General features: G+C 32.4%; 1 protein-coding gene and 1 long non-coding RNA gene across 10 annotated transcripts; one reads left to right on the top strand and one right to left on the bottom strand.

The window, feature by feature from the left end:
- The first annotated feature begins 599 nt into the window (after window positions 1–599).
- On the top strand, window positions 600–26,472 carry Pvr (PDGF- and VEGF-receptor related). 9 transcript variants are annotated; one of them, XM_053743871.1, is made up of 25 exons: window positions 611–1,108; window positions 11,266–11,628; window positions 11,728–11,840; window positions 13,113–13,248; window positions 13,765–13,919; window positions 14,387–14,546; window positions 14,976–15,108; window positions 15,294–15,472; window positions 15,840–15,982; window positions 16,417–16,702; window positions 17,051–17,194; window positions 17,366–17,487; window positions 17,633–17,813; window positions 18,016–18,267; window positions 18,969–19,193; window positions 19,681–19,840; window positions 20,013–20,095; window positions 20,205–20,237; window positions 20,883–21,028; window positions 21,463–21,585; window positions 22,065–22,237; window positions 22,595–22,739; window positions 23,107–23,296; window positions 23,677–23,700; window positions 24,302–26,472. In XM_053743871.1, the coding sequence occupies exons 1-25, from the start codon at window positions 1,033–1,035 to the stop codon at window positions 24,700–24,702; spliced, it is 4,146 nt and encodes a 1,381-aa protein (XP_053599846.1). In that variant the 5' UTR covers window positions 611–1,032; the 3' UTR covers window positions 24,703–26,472. The 9 variants fall into 9 exon arrangements, with proteins under 9 accessions (XP_053599849.1, XP_053599851.1, XP_053599846.1 ...); XM_053743869.1 differs by lacking the exon at window positions 13,113–13,248 and adding an exon at window positions 12,378–12,543; XM_053743875.1 differs by lacking the exons at window positions 13,113–13,248; window positions 23,677–23,700 and adding exons at window positions 12,378–12,543; window positions 23,888–23,939 and having other exon boundaries at window positions 24,302–24,440.
- Window positions 26,361–27,939, bottom strand: LOC135309697 (uncharacterized). The gene is made up of 3 exons (XR_010369859.1): window positions 27,443–27,939; window positions 27,211–27,276; window positions 26,361–26,786 (listed from the first exon to the last, which is right to left on the bottom strand). It is a non-coding gene; the product is annotated as an uncharacterized LOC135309697 (long non-coding RNA).

Below are 27,939 nucleotides of genomic sequence, written 5' to 3'. Positions count from 1 at the left end.
TACTTTAACAAAAACTAAAAAGATTATAATAAAGATACGCCCCCACTTCTCTTATATTAATTTGTCAGTACATTCTTTAAAAGCAATTTGGAAATACTTTTTAATTTTAACTTAATTAAGTATACAGTGAAGTTAGTACGAAAATCACGGAACATAATGTTGCCAGCATCTATTTTTAACGCAACAGAATGGAAAATTTGTCAAGTTAGTGATACTATTTGTATGAGATTATAATTTGAAATTGCTATTTATAATGAGTATAATAATGTATGTATTTGAATTACTATGTTTATATACAATACAACAGTACACTTATATCTTTAGTAACACTTATTATACTTTGTAAATTGAGATTTTTATTATGTATTTTTAATATTATGCTTGGCGAATTTATCACTTAAAGAGCTTTAGGTTGATAATTAGAGTATCTAGTATTTTATCTTAAAACCATCAAACAAATCTTAACTTTTTAAAGCCACTGTTTAATCTACTATAAGTTATAAACTAAAAATAGAGACTTGTATTGTACGCAGTTTATTGCCTTTTGATTTGAATGTCAGTGGAATAATATAGCTTGCGATAGGCAACCCTATGTCGTCATCGCATTCCGAGCAAGTTGATGCCGCGGACCGGTCGCGTGTTTGCCGCTCCGACCACGTTGCGTGTACACTCAAACAATATAAACTTTTCACGTAGTATCCTTATCGTAGTATTAAATCCCTAGTTATTTAAAAACAGTGGTGTGTTAATATTCAAAATGTGATGATAACAGATCCAATGTTTTATTTTAACAATTAAACCGCGTACGTACATATTGTACAAATGAAGTGACTCAGAGTTGAAATAAGGTGTTTTCTAAAGCAGTGATTGAAATTTATGCAACACTTGGAATGCGTATGGTTCAGATACGTTGAGGCGAGGTTTAAAATAGAAGGGCAATCAAGAGGTTGATTTAATTCCACCAATTGGTAATGGTGGATCTCGACTGAATACCTTATAATGGTACTACTGTAAAGGACTTCTGTAGTAAAGATGAAGACTGTTGGAAGCAGAAAAAATTACAAACTATTGTTTGGAATTATCTTAATAATATCGACCGTACCCGCAGGTTTGATATTTTTTTTAATGCTATTGCTATCATAACTATTGTTAATACACGCATTCTATCTTCTCTCGGTAGCATGTTAAATTTAGCTCCTATAATTTTAAGAATTGATCAGGTTACGTACGTGATTTTGATCATAAATAAAGACATTGATGAAACACAGAAAGGGAAATCACAAAATTTAGTAGATTTGTTGCAATTAGTTCTTAAAATTCTATTGTAAAGCCCATTCCAATGTAAACAATCTAGCTGCAGAATGATCACAATTATACGTTCTTGTATCAATCAGGAACAAGACATCTGTGTAAATTGTACGAGTGAATAACGTAAACATAAGGTATGAATCATTCGAATAATGTGTTCGATGATATTAGCAATATTGCTATGCCAAGGTAAGCACTATATATATCAACCGTATGATCTAATTAGAAGAAGTTCAATTTTACTAAATGTAAATAATTAAAGCTATTGTTATAAGGAATTAAGTACTTTCAATAACATAAAAAATTTAAGGGTCAAATGGCTTGTGGTGAGTTAATACGCGACTTGTTATAAGTTAAACAACGATTGTAATTACTTATATGAAAGAAAAATACCAAAGTCTGTGGTATCTACTTACTTTAATTCATTGTTACACATTTATTAAATTTTGATAAGAGATTTGTTTTTTTTTTAATCAGTATTTAGCACGAATTGCATTGGAATGGGTTTTTGTAAGTAAGATTTTTTTGTTATTGGAAAGTTTAAAAAATTTCAACACCCTTATCTCACTTTACTTACTCTTGTTGCCGGTATTTGACTAAATTGTGGTCACTAATTTACTTTATGTAAGGCTTGCTCTGTTTAACAATTGATAACATGAATCAGTCTTAATATCTAGTAAGCCAGATGCCTGGCTGTCTTCTGGAATCTACGGCTTGCGCAAGTGGTGTGTAACCAGCAGAATGTGAGTGTCCGCTGTGCAGATGGTGTCAGACTGCACTAACATAGATATTGTGCACAAATATTTCTAAAGCATCTGCTGTAACTAATAAACTATTCTAGTTGAAACCATTCGCCAATGAAGTGGTACAGCTACCAGATTTATATTTAACTGAAAGTATCTTAAAATAGTCTATAACAAACTGGCTCTGAAATATCGGGATTCGATAGTTAAAAATCGGGACTGTTCCATTTAATTGTTTAAAATTTTAATGCTGAATAGTGGCCAAATAACTAGCCTTTTTTGAACTAATAAATAGATGTGACACGAAATAAAGAGTGTTTTAACATCCAAGAGTGAGCTTACTACAGCATGGGGTCTTCTGGGGGATTGTAAAATGTACTGTACGATACATATTTTAAATCCTTGTGTAATTGTAAAGCACAGCTGTTGTTCCAGTTGCACCTGGTTGTTTGCGTTATCTATCTTGGGAGGTGACGCCCTGATTAACGGTCGACGGCCGATAGGCAATCAAGAATGTTTAGAAGCGAAATTAGCTCACCCATTTACCGTTAAAACAGGTACCTATCACGGTTGATAGTGAAAGATTCGAAATGAAATATCTTAGTTAGACATGAGACAGTAGTTGATGCACATTATTCTTACCCATTAGCATCTACAAGCATTATTGTGACATAACAATACCTATAGAAAATGAAAAAATACCAAAACAGGTAGTTTCTTACTCTTTAACTGGCACTGAATTAATAAAATAACTCATTTTAATGAATGATGAAAGTAGTTTGATTGGAAAATAGAGAAGATGAAAATACCGAGAACTATTAAAGTGATTCACATACGATATTAGGTGTACTTTGTTAGGTGCTTTATGGGTCTAGTGACACAGCCTCCTACTACAGCCTTATGACTCATGGATTCGGATGAATAGGTGCGCAGATACACGACGAAGTTTTGCGAAAACAAGAAACAAATGTGTTCCACATTAACTCCAATGAGTCACATCACTTCACGATACTCCGATCTTCCGGTTCATTATAAATACACAATTTTATCAATGAGTTCGGAGTACACAACGCCATTGAAATATTAACATTGTTGTTGTCGACGATGAATTATTTGGACAATAGCAGCAATTGTTATTAATTTTCTCCTATTCTACAAAAGCAATATTGTTTATTTTTAGTATGACATTCTTAGTAACAAAACCATTAAATTCTTAATAATAAGCCAACTGTTACATATGCAGTATGTATGTATACAGTACATAACTGTAAAATCAATATTTGTACTTTTGTTTATCTATACAGTTCAGTATTTTACAAGGTCATTCAATGTCACGTTATAGTACAAACACTAATTCAATTTTTATATTCGATCTATGTAATGCTTTGGAATCTAAAGTTTAGATCATAAGATCGTTCACTATGACTATTAAAAAGTATGTTATTGTCAGGTCATCTTAAAATAACCTTGACGCCACCATTGAGGCACTTACAATCTGTCTGGTGTCTGTAGCCAGTAGACGTGTTAGATTGTTATCAAAACTTGATTGTACAATCTCAGTAGCGTAAAAAACATGAATGAAAATTAATGGACAACTACTAGATTACTAAGTAAGTGCTCACTTTATAAACTAGGTACATTTGTAAATTTATTGGAAAAAATATGGAATAATTAAATCATTACCTTTATCACTTAGCTTTACCATGCCAAAATGTGGCGAGGACGTTATTATCTTTTTATCTTACGATTAAATGCTCAATGTTTATGAATATGAAGAATATTCAAAAACATTTAGCATTTAATGATATTTTTGAAACTTCGCAAAATTGTGTTCTTACTAATTACATGTTTTAAATAAATTCAAGGCAGAGATAATTAATAATCATGTAAATATAAACTTCAATAAGGGACCTTATAATTAAGTATCAGAGCTACAAAGTAAATCTAAGGTACCTTGATTTAACATTCTATGTGGTCGAGGACAAACTGGAGGAAAAAAACATTAAAAAATGTTATTCATAATTCTCTTTTCAAGTTGATGTTTTCTGATTAACAAAATATTGACGTAAATATTGATAAATATTTATATAAGAAGAATTGCGCATAGACAAATTTATTCCTAAATATGACCATGACGTCACTTGGGATGACAAAACACATGTTTATTTGCGATTCTGTTATGCTACGGCGCTTTTGTAAAATAATAATAGGTTTGAATTCAACGGGGGCAGGGATAAGAAATCAATACATTTAATAAAACAGTAGAAAAAAATCTGTACATTGCATATATTTACATAAAAATAAAATTATACGATAGATAATGTAAAAAAACCTGTCTGTATGTCTGTTTGTACACGCAAATCTTCGGAACTGAATGAAACTTTTTTTTATATAGCTACTAAGCCTAGGCAACATATAGGGTATAAATTACTTTGAAAACTGTATCACCTGATGGAGAACAATGATAGTGCAACGTCATCCTATAGTTTACTATATTTATATATATAATTATTAATTTAAATTTGGCTCAAGGTGCTTGTTAATTCCAATCCTTTATGTGAAAACATAGCCAGTCCCTTTTGTCACTAGTGGATTGTGTTGTGTTGTGATCAAGACTTGTTTATTACCACGCAGTACTACGCCCTTCACTGCGCACTATTGATACGAATCTACTATTTTAATTAAAAACGTGAAACTGTATTTCTTATCACTATTTCGTTAACATTGATTACATTATTCCTTATACATAGTAGCATTGTAATTGTACATGCATGCATGATGTCTGAAGTATGATTCTGATCGCCATGGGATTTCCCGTCAACTGTGGTTGGCGCACTGAAATTTATAAAATGGTTGAATCTCTCTAGTCTGAACTATTTTCTTTACTTCCTCAGTCATAAAGCGTTGGAGCACAGGGTCTGTTTTACTTTATTTTTCCTAGCCAGTCTTCAGCTTTCTTGATTGTTCAAAAAATTGTACTGATATCATATTTAGAAATATAATTTAAGGATTTACCCCTTCTGCCAGATCCAGGTGGAAGTCATATAATGGATTGATTGAAAAGTTAAATCTAATTACGAGCAAAAATAATTAAAGTAACCAGTTCTTCTCCTGTGTAAATTTCCGCCGTATCCCAGTAATTCCTTTCTTATTCTATCAAACATCTATCCATACTAACCTACTAATATATTCGAGTACACTTATATATGTAAGTACATGAATTAGAATTTGTCAAACAATTTTTTTCAAGAATTACAGCTAACATACACATATGTATCTAAGTAATGGTGTTCTTCCCACGCACTCACGTACGTGTGATAAAATCATATCGAGTAAATGGGCTAGGTGATATTTTACATGATGAGCAAACCTTATGACATTATTAAATAATATTTCAAGCTAATTTAAAACCGATGAATCCTTTATGAATAGGTAGGTTTATTTTTATCGCCTCCTAGTCTGTGGTCCATTATGAATCGACAATAATAGCACCATGCCAGTAGAAGCAAAAGAATTTAATTTTTTTATGAAGTCAAATGCGTAAGAAAGTCGTTTAGAAAAATTTTGTGATGTAAATATAGATAATAAAATAAGAGGACTCGAGCGGACTACCTTCAACATCATATTGTAAATTGTATAAATTTGTTGATGTTGAATGGATTATAGAATCTAGACTGTGAGTACTGCTTGCTGCTGCAATAAAAGTACTCGACAATTTTAATTACCGATTTAGTAGGTACGTGTTATGAGTAAATAAAATATCTAAATACTTAGGCAATTCCTATTTCTTGTAAGTACCGACCAATTACAGTAATTTATTCAACGAAAACGGTTATTAAGAATGAAATAATAAGTATTGCCATTAATTATTATCTTCTGTTTTTGTGACCTCTGTTCATGGTATCTGCACTTAATAATTAAATAAATATTTACGTAAGTATAATATCTACTACTTACGTTATACTGTAATCTGTGGGTTAAGCAAGTACTTTATGGCAAATACGAAGGTCAAGGAATTGTCGCCACTATTGGTGTTCGTATTTTCACTTAGTTTTTAATGTTTAGTTATTTATGTTCATGGACATTAATACATATTCACTACAACTAGATATGTATTTTTTACCAAGTTGTGATATACAATGAAGAACAAAATAATATAACAAAGAAAAAAATACATTTGTTTATCGGTTATTTATTAGCGATAGTACGAAACACATGCAGAGATCTTAAATACTTTGTTAATGGATAAATGTCGTAAATTGTTTATTTATTAAACAGAAAAACAATCGGACGGTTTTACGACCGTAATAAAATGTTGTGACTCGTGAGATGAGGGAATTAGGAGGGAACTTGTTGTTACAACTACTATAGGTACCTATCTACTTACAACTGTAACAATATAAATCAGTACAAACTTATTATTAGCGCTGTAACAATTATTTGTGGCTATATTGCAACTAAAATAAAAGTTTTCCTTTATTTTATATGGCACCTTATAGGCATAGATCTATAAGGTTGGTGTCAGATTATCTCAAGTCGCCCAGAAGCATCCGATATGATCTAACAACATCATCTATATAGCTCATCCATTAATCACGTGAGACTGAGGAGCTAGGTTGGAAAAGAGAGGTTCAAAGTGTCTCGAGATTAGATAACAGGTGTATGGTATTTATTTATAAACAATTGTGGTGTCAGTTTCCTTCTTGTTCTATTTATTTTGTTTTCTGTAAATGTATCGGAATATATATAATTTATAATACCCTTTCGCACACCATACAAATAAAGGAATTAAATTTACATATATATACTGATAATTGAAAATATTCAATAAGTACAAAACAAAAATAAAACCGCACAAACAAATTGTAGGTAGGTGTAAAAATGTAAAAATGTTCAGTCATAAATGGACGACCTCTGCCGACTGAAAGGCTAATTTCGTAAATTATTTATTGACCTTTATGATACAAATACAGTGGCCCTTGCATAATAGGCAGACTGAATACTACTAACATTATAAATGCGAAAGTTTGTCAGGATGTATGTGTGTATGTTTCTTGCTCTACTCGCAAAATCTACTGGACGGATTGTTATGAAATTTGGACACGGGTAAATAATGACCTGGATTATAACACATAAAGTGCTTCATATTCCTAAATTCCCACGGAAGCGAAGCCTCTTATAAATATTCCACATAGATATCAGTTTCCTTCACTTGCCACAGTCTGATGGTTTTCTGTTAATCTCCATGTTATTTTTTCTTTTTTGTTCATCTATGAGTAACCTCCTTCATCGCAATATTTTGCCAAACGTAAGTATTCTATAAATCTTTTCTTCGGTCTTCTATTTCTTAGTCTTGCAATTTCAATAGTTTTACCCAACTCCCACCGATATACTCCCCCTTCTCATTATGTACCCGTCTAAGTCTATACTAACCCTGGGTTCAGTAGGTACATAAACTTAATGTCGCTTTAATGAATTTGTAACGAGTTCTGGGTGACTGAATACCAATGAAAATCGCAAGTCACTGTCGAATTGAAAAGCTTACGGCTATTCAAATCGATTGTTGCCAGATGTTAGGTTTGTATTTGAGCACAATTCATAAAAAGTTTTTAAAATACTAGTTCTTGTCCCAAATTTTATGTTAGTGGAAACATTCGTGTCTATGTGGATATGCGATTATTACTATGCTACATGATGGAAATTGCAAGTCTCAAGTCAAGTCAACTCAAGTTATTATAACTACAGTTATTATAACTAAAAAAACAAAGCGGCAACGAAAAGTTGGCTTGTAAAATTATCTTCAAGTAGTTTTAGTTAAACGTTCAGAATTGTTATTGTTCATGAATAAACACTTTTGACCTTTCAGTTTGTGTATTAATAGATATCTACGTAGGTACCCGGAATTATCTGGTAGTAATAGGTATAGCAATACTTAGTTACCTAACCACTGAATTCATTTTATATTTGTCTTGCCATGTAATAGGTAACAACAAAGCCTTATTTAGTTCCATGGGTGTATTATTAATTTGAGTTACAATATTTTAAATGGGTACAAGAATATTAAATAAAAAAAGTTTAGAATCAGGTATAATTTGCCTCCTTTTTATCTTTTGTGTTGTGTTTAATAATTTATATTGATACAGCTGATACCCGATATGATTGCTAGTCTAACCTTTATTTGTATTCAAAAAATAAATTTAAAATAAGATTTTGTAATCGTTCGTATTGACTGACTGCTATATCACGGAGATTTGGAAACCGTTAGACATTTTGATATATTGAACAACATTAGGTCTGTAGATTCGAAGTCCTGTCTTTGGATATTACCCTCTTTATTTAAATACGGAATTTACACACAATAAAAAAAAACAACAGTTACTTGCAAACCTTGAATAATAAGTAAATGAAATAAAATTACAAAAATTTTCGACTCTTTATTGTATCAGGTACAGGTATTATAAGTACTTAAATGAAAATTGTCATGTGCTTTAATGAATCATCCATATTTAATATTATAAATGTGAAAGTATGATTGTTAGTCAAACGGAGCATTGCATTGGGAAGTTTTTTGTGTGGAGAATTGTAATGCTATAAGTGACAAGTACTATTTGCCGCGGACGGAGGCGCGGGCATCAACTAGCCTAAATTATAAAAGGAAATATCTCGTTCGTATACGTTAGTTGCAGGACGTTACTAAATGATATCTTAACTCGTGCGTCCGGTATGTCGCACGAAACGCCTCACTAGATGAATGAGTGAATAGACTGATTTTAACTATTTTAATTAATATATACTTTGTATATATTAATTAAATAGTTAAAAATGTTATTCTTTATTTTAATACTTTCTGTGTATGTGTTTTCTTCGTGCAATAAAGAGTTTACAAACAAACAGTATGTACATATTTTGGAGCAACAAAAATGTATACGTAAGCATGATTCGACACCTTAGTTTCATGCCATGAAATGTAGCCAAGCCAACAATATTATTTCTCAATCTGACTAATTCATATAATATAACGAATATTCGATTTCGAATTAAAATACCACATATATTTTAGGTCAGTTTTTTTGTAGTTGAAACAGAGGGAGAGCTATCAATCGTCCTAACTATCTGTATGGACTAAAAATAAAGTAGGAAGAATCTAACGTACACAGAAAATAAGTGAATTTTTTTAGTTTTTGTATATGACGTGGAGCACAAGCTTTTTTTCATAACGTAGTACCTAAGAATTTGATAGTTGTAATTAATAATTCAAATAATCATTTAAAGGATTTACATATTGTGATTGTGTTTCGATAAAAATTTTGCAACTGAAAGGACGTCATTTTGTGGTTAGATTTTTCTCATGATGTAAAAAGATGGTAAAAAATCTACTAAAGTTGACTTAATTACGACTAGTTTACATGCGATTAAACTATACATGTACCTTCATATAATATAGTTTTTCAATAGATGAAACTACACAGATGTGACAACCTCATAATGCCAATGACGCACGCTAATGAACATTCTACAGAACAACACAATAATATATGAATATGTTTTTCTCACTTAGGTACACTAACCTTTTTTGCAATTTTGCACTTTTGCACTTTAAAGGCTAGGTTCTCTATGTCGTATAGTTGTTATTAGGAATTCAGAAGTTACGGCATTAGTACTTATATATTAAATATAATTTCCTGAATACAAATCAGAGTTAGATTAGCAATTTTATGGGGTAATAGCAGTGTGAATATCAATTATTAACATAATACAACAGATAAATTGTTCGGTCACCCGATTATGACATTTACTGATTGGAATTTCAAAATAAATACAGTGTGAGAAACGACAATCACTTTCATCGACTACATCCGCAAAAAGAAACATAAATATAAAGTTGACGATAAAACCAAAGATACTCAAACGTAGAGATTAAATCGAGAGACATCAATATTATCAATGCAGCAGCTGTCAGAAAGTACCTCCCATAGATATGATAACTCTTATCGGACTCACCGCTGAAAAAATGTAAACATTGGATGGATTAGCCTTACTTAGCTAAAAAGTATTCAAAGGTTAACAATACAGTACGTACATGATACATGTATGTATTTAATTTATCATTATTTAATGTACCTATTTACTTACGGTGTAATACCAATGTATTTTTGGTTAGATGTGCCCCAGCAATGGGGATGTTTAAATGTTCTATTTCTTTTATGATAGTTTTTTATATTCGAAATGATTTTAGCTCATCGATTGAATGATTCATTGATGTGTTTGGCAATAAATATCTCATTAGACGCAAGAACAAAGTCAACGCCGAATTGACGTCGGAGGAACATAATATATAGGTATCTTTAGTGACAAAAGACGTCACCATTTCACTTAATGTGATGACCGTTAATTTGTTGATAAGTAGAGCCGCGGGGTCCTAATCACTTAATTGGTCGCTCTTTTCAGAGGTTGATACAATCAATTGTTATCAGCGAGAGCGTGGCAGACTGGTTCATTTGCCATCCCATTGGTAGGATTAATTTCCCGAATGTTGACCGCGCCTTCGTCACGCCCTGGACGTAGCTAATTAATAGTGTTTTCGATAGGTGTGCGGTCTCATGTTACAAACTCCATCCATTAACATGATAAGCTTACAGCTCACTCACTTTCACCCCGCTCGTACTTGGATGATATATTGCGCTCGTCGATCGCTCTTACAACACTAAACTAGCCTATGACAAGGTCGTTTGTGTTTGTCTCCCTGACATGATTAAATGCTAATGAGCTAATATTACTGTAATTCCTTAAAATTTAGTGATAGAAACGTTCGTGGAATTTTCTTTTGAAATATTATCTACCTAGTTCTTTGTTTCATGTCATGGCATAAAAAAAAAAGAAAAACAAACAGACACAACTTAATGATACTGCACTTTATTGCATAGTATTTATAGCATTCTCAATTTAAAAACCGGGTAGGTATATAAAATTCTATTACACGATGGCATCACATTTTCTCCCAGTAAAATGGGTTCTTAAACTTTATTTTAGTAGACATTAGAAAATCAGATCACAATAGAAAAACACAGTAAATTAATAAAATTACAATCAAAGTGACCTATTATTATAACTATATATATAGGTAATAAGTAGTAGGTATGATGGACAACTTCTCCATTTAATTTAGCTCTTAATTGCGCTTGTATAATAAGTGACCAATAACTATCCTTTTCAGACGCTCAAGAAACATCTGGTCCTATAATTAATGAAACAAAAAAAGAAATTATTCTACAAAGTGGTCAAAACTACACTTTATCGTGCAAGGGACGTAGACCGGTAGAATTTAAACAACAAAGTTTGGGAGAAGAGAGTTCTGGTGGATCATTTTTCCAAACGATATCCCGGAACACTACGGGCCACAGTCCAGACCTGCAGTACCCGTACCAAACTGAGCTCGATTTGATCGACGTCGATCAATATGCTGTTGGTTACTATGCATGCTTTGATAACGCGATCAATAGCAGTGAAATATTAAATGATATTATTGAGGAACCTAATAATACCGAACATGTTTCCTATATTTACATTTACGTTGAGGGTGAGATTTTAAGTTATATCAATCTGTTTCTTGTGAAATTAATATCATCAGTCCATGCACCCGCAATACATTTTAACTGATGATTTACCGTAATTTTAGGCACGGATTACATGATTGTGCCAATGGGAGAATGGGTTATACCAAGTAGCAAATCAAAAGTAGTAATTGGATGTAGACCCACAAGCCCTGATGTAAAATTTAATTTGCTAGTGGTACGTATAATATGTTAAAGAAATAATACTGATTGTTAAAATTATAATTATAATATTAAATAAATAACAAAAATAAATCAAATAGATGTAAAAAAATTAAACTACACATAGCTCAAGTATATAATAATTTGCTTTTTGGCGTTGCATGATGTAACCAACATTCTATGCTAGAAATTTACCTTTTCTTCTGCTATGTTAGATAAATTGATTAGAATTAACATATTTATAAAAGGACGAAATTAATCAGATTTGGCTACTGATCTACAAAAAAGCTATTGTCGCAAGTAATATCTTACATATTACATAGTCTTTAAAAGTGGCCCTTGTATATGATTATAATCACAGAAATGTGCAATTTCAGTTGTCAAATTTTGAGTAATTTCTTGTTTAGGTTTGTCTTCAAAATATTTTGCTTCATTAAAATTATGCGCCTATAAGCAAGTACTAACGCTTATAGCTGAAAGAGAGCATGAAGAAAATACTTGTAATGCTTCTAATTGTTTCATACTTCTTATCAAACACCTTCTTAATATTCAGGAGTATGCAGAATTTAAAGATGAACTTGAGTATGAGAATTATGATCCTAAAATAGGGTTCATCGTTGATAGTATGTTGTTTCGAGAAAACACAGACTCTATCGTCATTTGCAATTTAACGACATCGGATAATAAAACGGAACAAAAATACCTATTTGTATTGAAACGTAGGTGAATAAATAAAATATGTAATTCTATTGTTTAATATTTAACCATATTCACTGGAAAATTAAACTATTAATTTAAAAATCAATCAAAGTTTTTATTTTAAAACCAGAAAAGTAATAAGGTAAATCACCAAATCATTTACATATTTTCTGATGAATATGGATGTAATGTTTTTCAATTTTATGTCATCTTCGTGTTTAATCATCACGCCCAAAACAAAAAACGGTCTGGGTTATGGTTTTTTAAATAATGCTTTTTTGTTAAGCTTTATTTACATACCATGTTGGATTTTTTACTAGTTTTTGTACTAAGTATTTATTTATTATGTGAATTCATGTTCATGTGCATGAATGAATATGAATTTACTGTCTATTAATTATATAGGTAATTAAAAAATTACGCACGATTTTTATTATTTCTAGTAAAACTCCATAAAACTTGAGATATTTTTGTTAAAATATAATTTGTTAAGAGATGCGCGAAGAGAAACCTTAAAATTGAAAAACATATAAGAAATATATTTCTAAGCATTACTAACCTATATATTTATTTGTCGATACGACAATAGCGGAGTAAGGACAGTACAGAGATTGCAGATTATTTAAAGTATTCGCCCAAGATTGGGTTTCTAGTGAGAGCGTGTAGGCCTTCTTTCACGTGCCATGGACAACGCGGAAATGAAACTAAAGATAAAATTATACGTTGTAAGTAGTGTTACAATCTTGATGTCATTAGCGGTAGCGTGGTGTGATGGTTTCATTCACGATTTTTAATTATGATTTATTTTTCTTGTGGCCAGCATGTCGCTCACGTATTTTCTTTCCATTTCTTTCGCCTCTTTGGTGTATTGCTCTGTTTACTCACTTGCACCATGTTCTTTTGTACATTTTTTGTTATTTAACCTACTAACATCTAATTTTGTAGATAAATGTGTGCTTTTTATTAATATTTTGGTAGACCATACTTTCTGGATGTATTAGTGTCGTTGCATTTGGTCATTGAAGATGTTTTTTAGTTAAAAATTCACAAAATATCTTGACTGTTAAGTTTAGTCATGTTGTAGTGATCAATGTTTTACTGATATACTAAGATTAGTTAAGCTATACTTAGATATTTCTTGTGGTTTCGTTATGGAAGCAGAAACTACAAATTCATAATCAAACAAAATACGATTATGTTTTATATAACTTGTTTAAATACAACTTGTTGTCGTGTTGCAGGTACATCATTGAAAGTGTCGAAGCCTAAAGTTACGGCAGTAACAAAATACTTTTCAGATGGCGACACGTTTTCTCTCCATTGCTTTACCAATTATCAAAAAAATCTACCTGTAGATTTAAAATGGAGTTATCCTTCTAATCTAACGTCAAAAAAGGTAAAAGCATTTGAATTAGTATTTCTAATTATTTATAGTTTATTTAATTAGCAATGAAAATATACTCTTCTTAGATTTTCGGTCGAATAATAGATACCTATATAGTAGATTTGTGTGATTGAAAAGAAAACATACATTCAAGCTTTACATTTATAATATACGTAGAATTTACGATAGTAAATTTAATCTACACAGATTAATTTTGAACAGCATGGGAATCTGTGAATGGTATAAATTTAGAGGGGGCCAACCCAGCCAGCTGGGGATATAAAGGGCTACCAATAACGATGATGCATATTTATCTGTTTTAACATAGACAGTAGTTTTGACAATTTTCAATATTTTTTGGGCCGCTTCTTCACCTGTGTTTTGGAAGTCGGCATTAGACTTATTTTTGACGTCAATAAGTGATGTAAGTATATCCTAATTGAATATAGAATTTTTAATTTGAATTTAACTATTTATAGGCTATTATTTCAACAAATGAGCTAGATGTGGAAGAGAATGGACTACATTATAACGACGTGACTATCTCAAACGCTACCAGGGATGATGCCGGCGATTACGCTTGCATTGCCGAAATGAATGATAATAGCGAAAGGAAAACTTATCGAATGATATACATAGGTAGGTCAATATTTTATGAGTCGATCGATATGTAAAAATACTCAAGTGTAAAATTAGCTTAATTCATTCATTTTTAATACCTGATCGCCTATTGATTTTAGTTCTGAAATGTCACTGGCACTTTGGAAGATAAATATACTTTGTTGCTACACACAGTGTTTTTTTACTTTAACTTTATAAAAGTAGTAGGTAATTTATATTATTGGGCCAGTAAGAAAATAAAGAGAATTCTGTAGAAAAATCTCACATCAAAAGTCAACCAAATTCAGTTTTCATCGTATATTTAGTAGATAAAAAATACTATTTTTGCTATTATAGTTACCTGGAAAACTTAACCACTTAAATATGTGAGAACTATATGTACTTAAATTGTCTATTAATGACCAATAGTAGGTATCATGAATTACAAATTGATGTCTTCTCTTTCAGATAAGCCGTTTATACATTTGAAGCAGCCGCCAAGCGTCAGGCTGGACATGGACGGTCATATCACAGCAAGAAGTAAAACTAATATGAGGCTTGCTATCAATATTGATGCATATCCCACACCAAAGAATACATTGTAAGTATTTTATTCATAACAAAAAAGCCATATCTCATTTTTAGAGAAGACCATAATCTCATGATTTTGATAATATTTTTTTGAATATTCAGTACTTTTCCGCAATTTACCAACAATTCATTGAAATGAGTATAGTATTAGTTATTTATGTCAGAGCTCAGTAATTATATTTTTATTTGTTTCAGCTTACGAAATGGAAATGTAATGATGATAGATCCTCCGAAATATAATGTCAGTAATAACTTTATGGGAGATATAATATTGACAATCCAAGATTTGACCGTAAGGGACTCTGCTAATTATACTTTAGTCGCTGACAATGGCGCTGTGAAAAAAACGTTTACTTACGATTTTAGGGTATTTTGTAAGTACATTTACCATTGTTGTTATGTAGTGAGACATTTTTGCATTAACTGTTAGGTGTTACATCTATCGCATTAGGTTTTATAACGTAACGATGGATGTAAAAATGTATGTGTGAATTGAGACTGCGTTCATCGAGGATGATCCAGCCAAATACGACAAAATAACGAGCAATACCTATGTGAAATTATAAATAACAGATCGACCACGTTGCTATTGTCAGAGAGTGTAGTGTATTTCTGCATCTGCTGGACTACTTTCGTGGCGCGAACTCCAACATGCATTTTGCTTACCTTAAAATAGTTCGGAATTCTAAGAGAGAATTAGCTAATTACAAACAAAATATATTATTATTATTTATATTACAGCTCCTCCAGAAGTAAATATAAAATCAAGCAAGATAATTAGACGCGATATAAATCAGACGATCACATTGAATTGCAGCGTGACTGGATATCCATTACCGAATGTTCGATGGTTCTTCAACTCGACCGGGTTTGAAGAAACGGAGGTAAATTTGTTTAGAAATATTTTAGTAAAGCCGAGGTTAGAGAGGCGTATACTCCACAGACAAGAGATTAGCTCCTAAATAAGAAGAGAAGAAATTATTATGCGTCTATCAAATGATTTGGTACTATGTATGTAGTCTCTAATGCAACTGACATATGCTGATCTTCACGATGCGCTCTAGTATTTTTCATAATTGTAATACCAGCTACATACTTTCGCCAAACTCAGACAGAAGCGGGTGCGAATGCAAGAAATATTGTGTAGTTTGTATAATGGCTTTACTTTACTGCAAAGAAAACCCAGCAATGTACGTCAAATCCGCTAAATTTCGGAACTGTTTGGCGACAGTGTCTAGCCGGTATAAAACCGTTGATCGCGATTGGATTTAAATGGACTATGTAATAACATTTTATTAATTCCATATTACAATTTCAGGTGAAAGAGTCTGAACACACCATACCTTCTGTGTATGAAGTACATTCCTCAATAGTTTTACCAGTGCACAAGTCAGGTGAAATCACATGTGTAGCATCAAACAAGATAGACACTGACAGCGACAGTAGGCAGTTGTATGTGTATGAGATCAGGAATGGTTTTGGTATCCAAGATACTCCTGATTGGTATCCTGAAAATGATAATGTTACCTTAAAATGTTTGGCCTCTTTGTATGATTACAAAAATGTAACTTGGCTAAGTGGGAATAGATATAGCACCGATACTGGTAAGTTCATAATAATAATAGGCTAAGCATTTATATTTTTATATAATAAGGTTGAAGCCTGTTTATATATATATATAAATACCTACATTGCCTGATAGTGAATGATGCATATAATACTGCTGCTATTGCTGTTGCATATGGCAAACAAGCTAGGTGTTAATGCTAAAATGCATAGGGTGCAACAGTCCACTTTGACGGCCAACTGTACAGAAAAGCAACCACTGGTGGTGCAACCTACTCACTTTTATTATTTACCTTGTAAAATTTTCTCAGAAGTACTAACAAAAACTTTGTGTAATGTTATACTGTTTGTTTACATACAATACCATTTTATGTAATGTGTTGCAGTGAAATATTTTGACAGCCCATTCTCTCACATGGCCGTGTTAAAAATAGTTCGTGTTCCACAACACAAAGCTGGAAATTACACTTGTGTAGGAACTAGGAACGATGGTGAAAATGAGAGTCGATCTATACACATTCAAGTTGAAGGTAAGTATTAAATATGTACTTATTATTTTTTATAAAACCTTAAAGCCTACGGTTAGAAACATTACACATATTACATAGGATTAAAAAAATAATGTTAACCAACTTGCAAATTCGAAAATTCTAAATTGTAAGTGCAGATTCTTAATAAAAAAAAGCAATTATTTTTTCCAGTGAATCGCATTCCTATCATAACTGAGCCTTTAGAGGAAAATTTGGAAGTGTCCATCTATCAAAACGTGCAGTTCAGTTGTGAGGCAGACGCCGTGCCTCCCCCTGACATCAGATGGTATAAGGTGAGTGACACAAAAGCATCATCCTATTTTGTGTTCTCAGTAGTCACTTCCCTAATTTACTTCATTATTACACCACCACCGCTCTTGTAAATTAATAAATTAAAGTTATATATGTATATAATGTGTAAATTTATCTTTTGCGCAGGATGGAAATGAAGTAGTGAACGGCACTGACGGTCTAGAGATAAAAGAAACATCAGACCGCACCGTGCTGAATTCTACCATTATTATTAGAGACATGAAAGAGGAAAACAAAGGGAAATATGAATGTGTTGCCAACAACACGTTGAGCTCTGAGAGCAAATTCATTAACCTTCTCGTACCAGGTAATTTAATTATAAAGTTAATATTCAATATATAGATCAAATATATATATATATATCATTTTGATGTCTTGTTTTCTATTATTTATGATTATTATTATTATTTGGCTATAATTAGAACTTTATTTTACAACAAATTTTAGAATATATCGTTACCGCAAGTATATACTTAGTACATACTTATGATTTTTTTGTATTTTTACAGCAAAACCAAATATAGCTATTTATTTAGGTATTTTCGGCGCAATATTTTTCGGCCTCACTCTGTTGGTCATATATTTGACGTGGAAAGTGAAGAAGGAGAAGCGGTTCAGAAAGGAGCTGGCGAAGGCTGGACTTCTGTACTTCAAGGAGGGTATTCCTAAATCTCTCAATCCTGACTTGAATATAGATGAGCAAGCCGAATTGCTGCCGTATGACGAAAGATTTGAGTTCCCCGCTGAAAAACTTTTCTTAGGTGAGTGTTTTAGTTAGGTTACTGGAGTAAATAATATTTTTTATCTCATAAGTAACAATAGGCTGCTACGTCAGTCTGTTTCTAAACTTTCTTCTTTTAAACTATGCAACAAATATATATGTAGTTTTCACTATTTAGACCGAGCGAAGCCGGGCCGGATCGCTAGTAGTTTCTAATGACTGCAACAACCATAACCTAATCAGTTGCAGCGTCAATCAGAACATGATGATACATTGATTAGAACAAGCATTTTTTTTGTCCCAATCTGATAAAGATAAACCGATGAAAAATAAATGTGAAAATAATGTAGATATTTGTTCACTTTACTACTTAGGTTCCTTCTTCTTATTATTATTATGTCGTATGCATATATATATTTCTTTATCTATGGTCGTATGAATAAAGTCATGGCTATTATGTGGAATTTAACACGCAACAATTTTCTTGACAATATTAAAAGAGTCGTTTGCCATTGCCAGCTCTATTAGTAGTAGCTGATAAACCATCAAATATACTATATATTTCCTCACAATGTTTTCTTACCTCGGAAATAAGTGGTTGTCGATGAAAACAATACATGAATCTGACTGGTATACAAACTTCATATGACACGAGTGGGATTCGAGCGTTCGAACGTTTCGGTTCACAAGCAGGCGCACCGCCTTAAATAATGAAAATCAAAAACTTTTAACACATTTTAGGCAAGCAATTGGGGGCGGGTGCGTTCGGCGTTGTCTACAAAGCAGAAGCTCGAGGCATCGTCAATGCGGAGGAGACCACGACTGTCGCAGTTAAGACTGTCAAGAAGACCGCAGACAACATGTACATCAAGGCGTTGGCTTCCGAGCTCAAAATCATGGTGCATTTGGGCAAACACGTCAACATTGTCAACTTGCTTGGGGCTTGCACCAAGAATATTGGAAAACGTAAGTGGATGATTATATTTAAATGAAACTAGCGTACAATAAACTGCAAAGTATAAGGCGAGTAGAGTAAGAGTGATATATCTATTATGTATATTGGCAGACTAGAGAAGAATAGATTAGTAAATTTGTATGGGGTACTTTAATCTTGAACAAGATGGCGGGACGACTTAAAAGAATTTAAGCTTGGTTGATAACAGATGGCCCAAAATAAATAAATAAACGTCATGACTCAATAAAAAATCTAGAGTGATGAAAATAAAAACCGAAAGACCCATTATTGAACTTGAATGGGAAAGAACACAAATTTATCGCTAAGAATCCGAACCACAAATAGATTGTGACCTTACAGATCGCTATCATTTGGTGTAAATTATTTCTGGGGACGTCGCGAATTATAACAATGTACATACAGCGATGAACATTTCAGTATATGCTTTGTATCCGTTAAGATAATAGTGTTAACAGATGACTTTTTGTATTTTTTTAGGAGAATTGATGGTGATAGTGGAGTATTGTCGTTTTGGCAATATACACAACTATCTGATTAGGCACAGGGAGGTGTTTATCAACCAACTTACCACAGATTGTAAAGAAAAGCCCCTCGGTCGTGTCAACAGAGGATATTCTTGCAGCAGCGCCGAAAGCGGGTAAATTTTTATCTTCTTTCTTAACTGAGGTTCATAGTTAGAAGTTTCATAAAATTAAAGAAAACCTTGTTTCGTATACGAATCAATGTTTTAAACTCAAACTTCTAACAAAAAACTTGCAATGGAAAAATACTTTTTTGCATAACTTAATATTATTATTTTTAATTTACAGAATGCAATCGGATTACGGCGGGTCTAACCACACTCAGGGAACTGAACATACTTTTTTGAACACAGCTAATTCTACTAGAAAAGGTACATATAATTACCATGATCTACATGCTAAATTAAAGCTACTAAATAAAATTTTACTTCCATCTTTAGAATGTTTAGACATATTATTAAAAGTTACACATTTTGCCAGATAAACCCAATCAGCAAATGGAGTTAACGCAAGGTAAACATTTACGTACGTCTTGTATGTTGTCACTATCTGTTGTGATTAATCTTGAATATTTAGAATCGTGTTTGAATTGTATTTTTTGTTCTATCACTACATTTACTATAAGTGCTATACGCGGCATGAAAGATTATTTAATTTATATCTATTTGGAATAATGTTATTATAATTATATTCTATTGTATATAGAATTTATTATATCTAAGTGACATATTATTCGTATAATAAAATAAACCACAATTTCCTGATTTATGTTTCACATGAACAAAATTGTAATTGTGATTTTCTTTACACAAAATCACCAAACACAAAAAATGTGTGCTTGTCCCTACAAACATAACAACGATGTAGAAAGAGCTCATACAATGAAATTGACCCAAATCTGGAGAACCAATCATCCAGTTGATGCCTGTAATAGCGACTCCAACTAGTATACACATAGTTTACAGCAAGACTGGAATAAACGAAATAATATACTTAAAAACAAAAAATATTTCAGAATAAATAAGTAGTATAACGTATAACCAAAATTCCATCAAACTTTTTTTTAATGGCAATCATATCCCACTGAATTGAACAAACCTCACTCTCTTGATCATATTTTTACAAAATTTTAAACAAATACAATGAATAACATTCCAGTGTCGGAAGGATACGTGCAGCCGGAGTGGCGCACCAACTACGAGAGTGACTACCAGAGCGCGGCACCGCGGCCGCTTTTCTCCCGCGACCTGCTCGCATGGGCCTTCCAGATTGCGAGGGGCATGGAGTACCTCGCTAGTAGGAAGGTAATATTATGCGAATGGTGAAAGCTCTTCTTCTTTCAAGTTCTTTCTTCTTCTCAATGCTAAACTTTGAGCATCTTTATCTGCGTTTCTTCTTGTCGAATCGGAATGGTTATTCAAACGGTTTTCGAGAGACTATGAAAGAGCCTCGGACATGTTGGTTGAGCCTCGTCACATCAATGGCGTACTATGGATAGCTATCGATGTGTACAAATTATCATCTTAGTTTTGTATAACTTTTGCTCATGTGTTTTTGTAGAAATTTAACAAATCCAAGCATTTATTCACATACTACACGTTCAGAGGCACTCAGAACTGAATTTCTGTAATTTTGTTGATTTAAGTTTTTTACTTTTTCGTTTTATAGGGATTCTGATTGATTGTGTGTAGGTAAAATAGTATTTAAAATTACCAATTCACTTTTAATTTTTTTTTAGGTTCTTCATGGAGACTTGGCAGCTCGAAATATTGTTCTGGCCGACGACAACATTGTGAAAATATGTGACTTTGGTCTAGCTAGAAGTATTTATAAAAACGACGAATATAAGAAGAAAAGCGATGTAAGTGTTATTTGCACGTTGACCTGGAATAAATTTTCATTAACTGATGTGTTTGCTAGGACTAGTATTTTTCTTTTAGTCGACGACGCCTCTGTGGTCTCCATGTTAATCTAGCTCTATAGATTATATTTTGTCTCTTAGGACTAATTTCACCGTTTGATGAAAAAGAATTATAGTAGTTTATTATAACATTCCGAACAGATAGCATTAAAAATTATATTTCACAAGTGTTGAACACGGTCGACTGGCCAATCACTTCAGGCAGATTTATGTAGCAGATTAGTATATCTACAAGATAACCATATAATTTTTTATCAAATAGGCCCTTTAAATAACTTATCTCGTTTCATATTTTGGAAGAAAACTTCTTGAAGAAAACCTTTGTTCAGAATTGATTAATCATACGATTAGCAACAACTATTAGAAATATTACTTTTATCAGGAAAACACTAAAATACACGTCAATGTAACAATTCCAGAGCCTACTGCCCGTGAAGTGGCTGGCGATAGAATGCCTGAACGACCGGATCTTCTCGACGCAGTCGGACGTGTGGTCGTTCGGCATCGTGCTGTGGGAGCTGTTCAGCCTCGCCAGGACTCCCTACCCCAGCATTCCTTCCCCGCAGGACTTGCTACCATTCCTCAATAGCGGGTAAGCATAATTAATTTTTAGTTTAAAATACTGTATCTGTACAATACACCAATAAAGAGAAAAATGTCACCCATCAATGAAACCCATCCTAACAACATACTACTTACGGTGACGACCACACCTACGGGGCTTCAGTCAAAATCGTAATGGTACCCAAGGTTATGCGCTGTACTATCGCATAATCCTAGATACCATTTTATAGTGTGATAATATAATACGAGTGAATGAAAATGGCACAGAACCGAAAGCTTTGTTACACGAAAAAAGCCTTATACATAGGTATAAATATACCTCACAATGTGTTCATTTACCTTGATCATTATCAATGAAAATAACGAATTATTGATCGGCTTCTAGACGCCGTTTAGAGAAACCCATGTATGCAGACGAGCGGCTATATAACGTGATGCTACAGTGCTGGGAGCACAAGCCGACCATGCGACCGAACTTTACGCAGCTGCAGGAGACGTTGGGATCCTTCCTCGAAGACAACGTGCGGAATGTACGTACAACATCTTACAAATAAATAATTAACAATACTCCAAGGCTCACACTAAGCACTAAGCGCCTATCGCGAGTCCGATGGACACAAACACAGAACCGTAGACAAATATTTGTGATCACAGGACATATTAAGACTCAGTATTGGCCAATAGGTTAGGGTAATGATCATTAGGTCAAATACTACATCAAAGGTCCCGGGTTCCTATGGTCGGATTAAGATTGAAAAATATTTTTCAGATTAGCTTTGGATATGTTACAAAATTATAATACCGTTGCCAAGTCTCGAACTTACTTTGAGATTTATTTCTAGTTTAAAACTTTAACTAAATATCCAAGCAATATTAAAATCAACATTTAAATTTCAGCATTACGTGGATTTGAATTCGACATACATGGATCTGAACGCAAAGAACGCGGGCCAGGAAGATTACTTGGACATGATGAATGCCCCCGACTATCTGAACCAGGTGACCCCGAGTCCGCATCACTATCAAAATGGCCCCAATGAAATCGGACAAAGCTTCTTCCCACCATCTCCGGGGACATTACCTCAAGGTGAGACAAACTGAACTTATGTACATAAAATATGTAATAAAGTAAATTATTACAATTTATAGGTAATAACATCGAAGCTTTTAAAAGTAACAAGAATCAGATTTGCTTATTAGCTAAATGACTTTTTATAGAAAAATTAAGCTTTTAAGATTAATTTAGAGTAGGTCTCCGCCTGTTCTTCAAAAACATAAAATAAAGTTTCAATATTTTCGGATGATGAATTAAAATATATAATGCTATTCATCCACTAGTAGAAGACTCCAAAATAGATATGTGAAAAACTAATGAGAAGGAATTGATTTTATGAGCATTGAGCAACTTAATTTACGAATCCCATCTCAATTTCAATTAAATTTCTAATTATCTTGTCCCGCATGCAGCTAAAGGAGAACCAGAAGAAAATGGTAACCATAAAAATAATTTTACAAACCTTTTCTTAGAGTGTTGTAGTTTTAATAACATCAGGTATACTTACTGTTTTATTCCTTAAATAGTTCATTTGGAGAAATAGGTAATAAAACATTGTTCATAGTAGGTATTTCACAATGTACTGAGTCGTTCTGGAATTTATATATTTATTCCTTTTGTCAGACGTAATGGAAGTAACTACTGTCTGATTCTGATAGCGTACGTACTTTTTACGGTAAACACAAATTTATAAGTCATTAGTGTCATACTAACATGAATTTGGACTTTGACTTTTAGTGGGCATGTCGATTATCTTTCACTGTAAGCTGTTGTTTTTTTGAATAACTATTTTATATCTTTTGTAATTTCTGTATGTATTTTAATAAATTAGTATTTAGTAATAAATCAAGGGGTGCTTTTAATACTTTTGTGTGTTCTTTATATTGGATTTTCGCAATGTTGAATACAATTTTTTTAATAATAGCATTTTGCATGCCTCAAAGAGTGTTTTTCAGGAATACCGATGTTACAATAATATATATAACTTAGCAAACGATAATTAACCACATGAAAATTAAGAAACTTTACATTTTACAGATCAAGATGGTTACTTACAAATGACGCCAGTGAACAAATCTCTTTCTCCGATGTCGGAATCGAATAAGTTTGATTTTGATGCGCGGAAAGTTAACAGAAATTCGCCTCTGGATTCGATGTCGTACGGTTCAGAGTCGACGCCGATGCTGACTCTTAACAACCTTCCAGCCAGGAGTGGCTCGGAGTCCGACCTCGATGGCGGACATTCCCCGTACCTTACCATGTGTCCTCGCATCGACGAAGAAGCGGACGAAGTATTCGACACAAATACCAATAACGCAAAAAACGCGTTGAACCACAACGGAGCCGTCACGAACCCCACGTACATCACGTTCGGTTTGGACGATGAAAAGAAATCTCAGAACACGTACATCAACGTACCCAATGGTCTAGTCAAATAAGAATTTTGTACTCACATTTATATTGTCTAATAGAATTTTAATTTAATATAATCGATGATTTTAGATCTCCAGTAGTTATATACATCTTGTAATAATGTAGGCCCCGAGCGAGCGAAAAATTGAACATTTTTTTACATTTACTGTTGTAATTACGTCACTGTTTGTTCTTTCCTATCCATCTCTTAACTTAAATTTTATTACCTTTATATTCCTATCAATTCGTGTTATTTCCTTTTTATTTCATTCCAGTTTTGTTATGCCACTTGTGTACATATGCTAAAAATATATATTTTAATAGATACCAGAAGGGTACATGGTTTTATATAAACGGTATGAAGATATTATATTAAATGTTATTTCTCTGAAATTTTATAATTTCTTCCAGTTAGTACTATACAGAGTGATAATTAAATATAGCGTTGGAATGTGGAAGAGTAGATGTTTGAAGCTGTAGACGGGTGGTGATGTGATATTTTGATATAGACTTAGTTGGAAATGGGCTTCTTTTAGTTTTGGATAAACTTGTGTGGTTGAGTTTTTTACTCTTAAGTGTATCTATATTAATAGCTCTTTATTGTTTTTTTGAAACTAATAAAATATACAACGTTGCTGAACTATTACCACTACAGGTAAACTGACGCAAAGTTTACTTTAATTTAAATTTCAGTGGCTTAATTAATAATTGCGACCAATGAAATAAAATTTGTTGATTTTATAATATGTAGCCTTGATATGCTATTTTTGTATACCATATTTGGCAGGACTCTAATCTTAAAAAAGACTAAAGTGAGCTTCCGCTGATGGATGTAACAAAACCTTGATTCATTGAATCATTTATTTTGTATTATGAATCATACCTATTACTTAGTTAGATTTTATATTTAAAGTTGAGGTAAATTACATGTTTCAAATATATATTATGTATGTTGTATCCCGCGAATGTAGAATATTTGAGAAATGTAATGAATATTTTTACATTAGGTTTTAATGAGTAACCCATCGATGCTAAGGTACATAAAAATATGTGTGCAACTATTTAATATGCTAGTTACTTTTAAGGTTGTTGGTTTTATCACTGTGTCTAGTCTCTGAATGAAAGCAAATATGGGGTACCAGATACTGCTGTTATACGGGAAAAAGACGCAACTGAAAAAATCTTTTCCAGAATTCCGAACCAGGAAAACCGAAAAGAAGACGTTCCAAATATGTAAAAAATCAGATGCATCTTTTTCTATATAATGGCAGTAATAAGATTAATTTGAATGTTTTGGTTTTGCAAAATTTTATTTGGTCCAGGTCGCTGTACACTGTACTGTACATAGAAATAAGTTGTTGCATTTATTACAAAAACAAATGTAAAATTATGGCATAGCTTATGAGCTGTTCTGTATTACAACCTAAAAAATTACATTAAAAGCAAAATTTATATAAAAGATATTTTTTTAAATTAACGAATTGCATTTTTATTATTCAATTAATACTTAGTTTGGTTTTCGTAGAAAAAATAATTGTGATTACATGCTTAAGCTTTTACGGACCTGTATTATGAGTTGTCATTTAAAATCATCGTATATTTTGTATTTATAATTTGTCTTTGCATATACAATACATATACTGAGTTTCTTTGTTATATATTTATTTTGCAAAGGAGGCTTGACTTCGGATTTAAACCATTTTTATTATTTGTTTCAATTCATGAAAAATATTGAATTCTTATCGAATATACAAACGATGCCATAGTAAATATTAATAAAAAGTTACATACACTGATTATTTATTTATCCCTTCCCTATCACTTTCAAATACTAATTTAATTCATATCTCACATATCCGTGGCATTTCAAGATGCAATCACTAAATAACTATTAAAACTAAAATACATTACTAATTATTTATCATTGACCTCGACCAAAATCAGTTTATTAGAACATTTAATAATAGCAAATTAATAATAGCAAAGTCATTAATGACAAGTAAACAATAATTATATATTAGATTTTTTATTCCATATTGCTACTAACGTTTTTGACTCAAAAAATTCCTCTAATAATTGCTACCACTGTGTTTTCAATAGCGTCTGCTCCCTGAAAATGCAAATAGATAAAAAAATAACGTGATAATAATAAAACAATGTTGAAACAGTATAAAATACTTGGAAAATTAATTTCTCATTTAATTTTAAGAACACAGAATATATAGATAGCAAAGAAGTTGTACTTCATATTACACAGCTCCTTCGAAATTGTCAGAAAATAAAAGATTTCATGTATTTTTATTTGACACGAAAAAATATAAATCTTCAAAAGTATTCCAGAGGCCAGCACAGTGGATTTTGTATAAATGTAAGTGGCAATATTTTTGGATTTCAATTTTTTAACGATAATGAAATTCGAATTTAAAGAATGAATTCAATGATCTTTTAACTGCGTCTTTAACTGTGTGGACTTATGGTCCTTGCTTTGAATAATATTGTGCACAATTGTATTTTAGTAACAAAAAGCTACTTACATCCTTAAATGCTTCAACTATTCCCATTGGTATGTCGATCAACATCTTGACGAGGCTCGATAATGCCTGAGGAAAATGAAATGAAAAAGACGATCAGTATATCGGCAGCAGTACGCAGGTTATTTAACATCAAAGTTGACTGGTGCAATCCATTCTATGTATGTAATGTCTGAGAATTATTACTCATACACATACAAACTAATATATTAAATTAATCAAGAAAAGTACTCACACCAGATCGCTTTGGTTCTTGCGGCATGGCTCCCATTGGTGAGAGCATGACAGACGTATTGTCAGCTGCCACCACTATTCCCAGCCACATGCTGGCCATCATTACTGTTACACAATACACACGACTTGTCCATACCATTGCTCTTTAGTTAATTATCTGCGTTTAACGGTACGTGTTTACTAATATAAGGTTTTTGGTGTTCATTGGTAAAGTAGAGAGAGAAACCCTCTAGCCCAATCGTTTATTTATTCTGTTCATAATCCTCTCCACTGTGGCTTTTTTAACTCCAATACTACTTATTACAATATTAATAAATCAAACTGAATTTGATTATTTTTATGTAGGTAATATTTTGGAAAAGACAAGCTTAATCAGGCAAATGATTAAACAAACATATTTGGGAACCCTACCGCAGATAGTAGACACGTGTTTCACTAGTCTTCATTCGGTTATGGTAACCTTGCATTTTTCGGTTGTCTACAACTTATCAGTGACCG

Source organism: Plodia interpunctella, chromosome 4 (genome assembly GCF_027563975.2).
Source record: "Plodia interpunctella isolate USDA-ARS_2022_Savannah chromosome 4, ilPloInte3.2, whole genome shotgun sequence".
Classification (NCBI taxonomy): domain Eukaryota; kingdom Metazoa; phylum Arthropoda; class Insecta; order Lepidoptera; family Pyralidae; genus Plodia; species Plodia interpunctella.
The sequence above is the reverse complement of the archived record's forward strand: the minus strand, read 5'-3'. Positions and strand labels throughout refer to the sequence as shown.

What these genes read in the sequence shown, in the direction of transcription:
- Pvr (XM_053743869.1), top strand. Translation starts at nt 1,033, where the DNA reads ATGAAGACTGTTGGAAGCAGAAAAAATTACAAACTATTGTTTGGAATT. An exon ending in ATACCTATTTGTATTGAAAC is followed by an intron (nt 12,544 to 13,764) that starts GTAGGTGAATAA and finishes GTCGTGTTGCAG; the next exon opens with GTACATCATTGAAAGTGTCG. An exon ending in AGCTAATTCTACTAGAAAAG is followed by an intron (nt 20,096 to 20,204) that starts GTACATATAATT and finishes ACATTTTGCCAG; the next exon opens with ATAAACCCAATCAGCAAATG.